The 2,062-nt window shown below is 47.5% G+C and overlaps 1 protein-coding gene across 1 annotated transcript in view; it reads left to right on the top strand.

The window, feature by feature from the left end:
- The window catches only part of drap1 (DR1-associated protein 1 (negative cofactor 2 alpha)), a 15,100-nt gene extending 14,051 nt beyond the window's left edge, over positions 1–1,049 (top strand). Inside the window, exon 7 of the mRNA XM_048619559.1 lies at positions 82–1,049. Within this exon, the coding sequence (XP_048475516.1) occupies positions 82–217 (136 nt within the window). The 3' untranslated portion in view covers positions 218–1,049. The remainder of the gene's footprint in view (positions 1–81) is intronic.
- The last annotated feature ends 1,013 nt before the right edge of the window (positions 1,050–2,062 follow it).

The following is a 2,062-nucleotide window of genomic DNA, read 5'->3' as shown; positions in this document are numbered from 1 at the left end:
GTGGGGTTTGGGGGTGGGTGTGGGTAGGGGGGAAGAACACCGTGAGGCTGTAAATGCGGTCCCTTTCTTGTCTTCCCGCAGCCCTCAGTCAGTCTTCAGTAGTCCACTGCCAACCGTGCCGATGCCAACGTGCTCCCCAGCGCTGAGCAACTTGCCGATGCCCACAGCCACCCCGATGTGTCAAGATGGTGGAGAGGACGACGACTACGACTCCTAGCTTTTTGAGTTTCGCTCCTGGCTGGTGGTAGAGCGGGGAGGAGGATAAAAATGGGGGTTTTATTCAGTTTGTGTGCGCGTGTGTTTGTATATGTGCGTGTGTGTGTGTGTGTGTGTGCGCGTGTGCTGTTTTCTTTTCAAGATTTATTTTTTCATATCTAGGGCAGAGTATTGTGGGGGGAGGGAGGGGGCTGGTTTGCTTTGGGGACGGTCATCCAGGAGTCTTGTTTCCCCTTCTCTCGCATCGTTTTATTTACTGCACCCGCGTTGCAGTTCTTAAACCATTTTATCCCCTCGCTTTGTCTCTCGTGTGCATGGAAAATCTGCCCCCCCCCCCCCCCAAAAAAAATGTCCAACACAGCCCTCCGCGATCCCTCCCTCCAAATACAAAGAAGTTGGCAGGATCAGGCGAGCAAGAGAGAGAAAGAGAGAGAAGGTGGAAAGAGCTGGATGAGATTTTTGGCATTATTTTTAATTTTTAATTTTAGTAAAATGCGAAATAAAATTGGGGAGAGAAAGAGACTTTTCTTTTCTTAAAAAAAAGGGACGTTCCATCCTCTAGTTTGACCAGAATTTTCGGGTTTCTCATCAGCAGCTGTAACCTTGCCTGTGCCGAGTAGAAGAATTGTGATGTATTGTTGAAATCTGTGCAAATACTAATCTGCAGTTGTTCCATCTGCTCCCTTTTTGTTTTCTGTTGTTGCTCCCCACCACTGTTGCTGTTAATGAGACGCGTTGGTATCGTGAAACGGAGGTGGGGTGCGCGGGCGCGTGCTCACGTGGTGGTGGCGGAAATTGTCCATCTTGCTCTGAATAAAGGCATTTTTAGGGGACGTTGAGGTCTCTCTGGTTTCCTGGCCATTCCTGCATCGGGTTCTGCTTGAGTATTACTGGGCAAAGGCGCCTTTTGCTTGATTTTGCACTTGCTTGGTGAGTGGATTTTGATTGCCATGGTGGACGCACCAGATGAATGATGACTGACAGTTAACTGCCGAGCTTTAAGACCAAAAGGCGCAGGAGCGGAAGTAGACCATTCAGCCCATCGCGCCTGCTCCGTCATTGAAAGAGATCACGGTGGGTCTGATAATTTTCAAGCCCACTTTCCTGTCTTTTCCTGTTACACTTGATTTCCATACTGATTAGAAAGGTCTATCTCAAACTTTCAATATTAATGTCCCAGCCTTGACAGCTCTCTGCAGTAAAGAATTCCACGGATTTGCTATCCTCTGAGAAGAAATTCCTGCTCATCTGTTGCTATTGTATATATGGAGTCATACAGCACGGAAACAGACCCTTCAGTAAAACTTGTCCATGCTGACCAGATATCCTAAAATAATTAGTCCCATTTGCCAGCATATCCCTCTAAACCCTTCCTATTCGTATACCCATCCAGATGCCTTTTAAATGTTGTCATTGTACCAGCTTCCCCCACTTCCTCTGGCAGCTCATATCATACACGCACCACCCTCTGCGTGAAAATGTTGCCCCCCCTCCTTACATCCCCTTAATATCTTTCCACTCTCACCTCAAACCTATGCCCCTCTAGCTTTGGACTTCCCTACCCTGGGGAAAAGACCTTGTCTATTCACCCTATCCCTGCCCCTCATGATTTTATAAAATTCTATAAGGTCACTCCTCAGCCACCGACGCTCCAGGGAAAATAGCCCCAGCCTATTCAGCTTCTTCCTATAGATCGAGCCCTCTGACCCTGGCAACATCCTTGTAAATCTTCTCTGCACCCTTTTAAGTTTCACAATCCTATAACAGGGAGACCAGAATTGAATGTAATATTCCAAAAGTGGCCTAACCAATGTCCTGTACAGCCACAACAATGACCTCCCAACTT

The sequence above is a fragment of the Rhincodon typus genome, chromosome 43 (genome assembly GCF_021869965.1).
Source record: "Rhincodon typus isolate 14 chromosome 43, sRhiTyp1.1, whole genome shotgun sequence".
Lineage (NCBI taxonomy): Eukaryota > Metazoa > Chordata > Chondrichthyes > Orectolobiformes > Rhincodontidae > Rhincodon > Rhincodon typus.
This window is presented reverse-complemented; position numbering and strand designations above follow the sequence as displayed.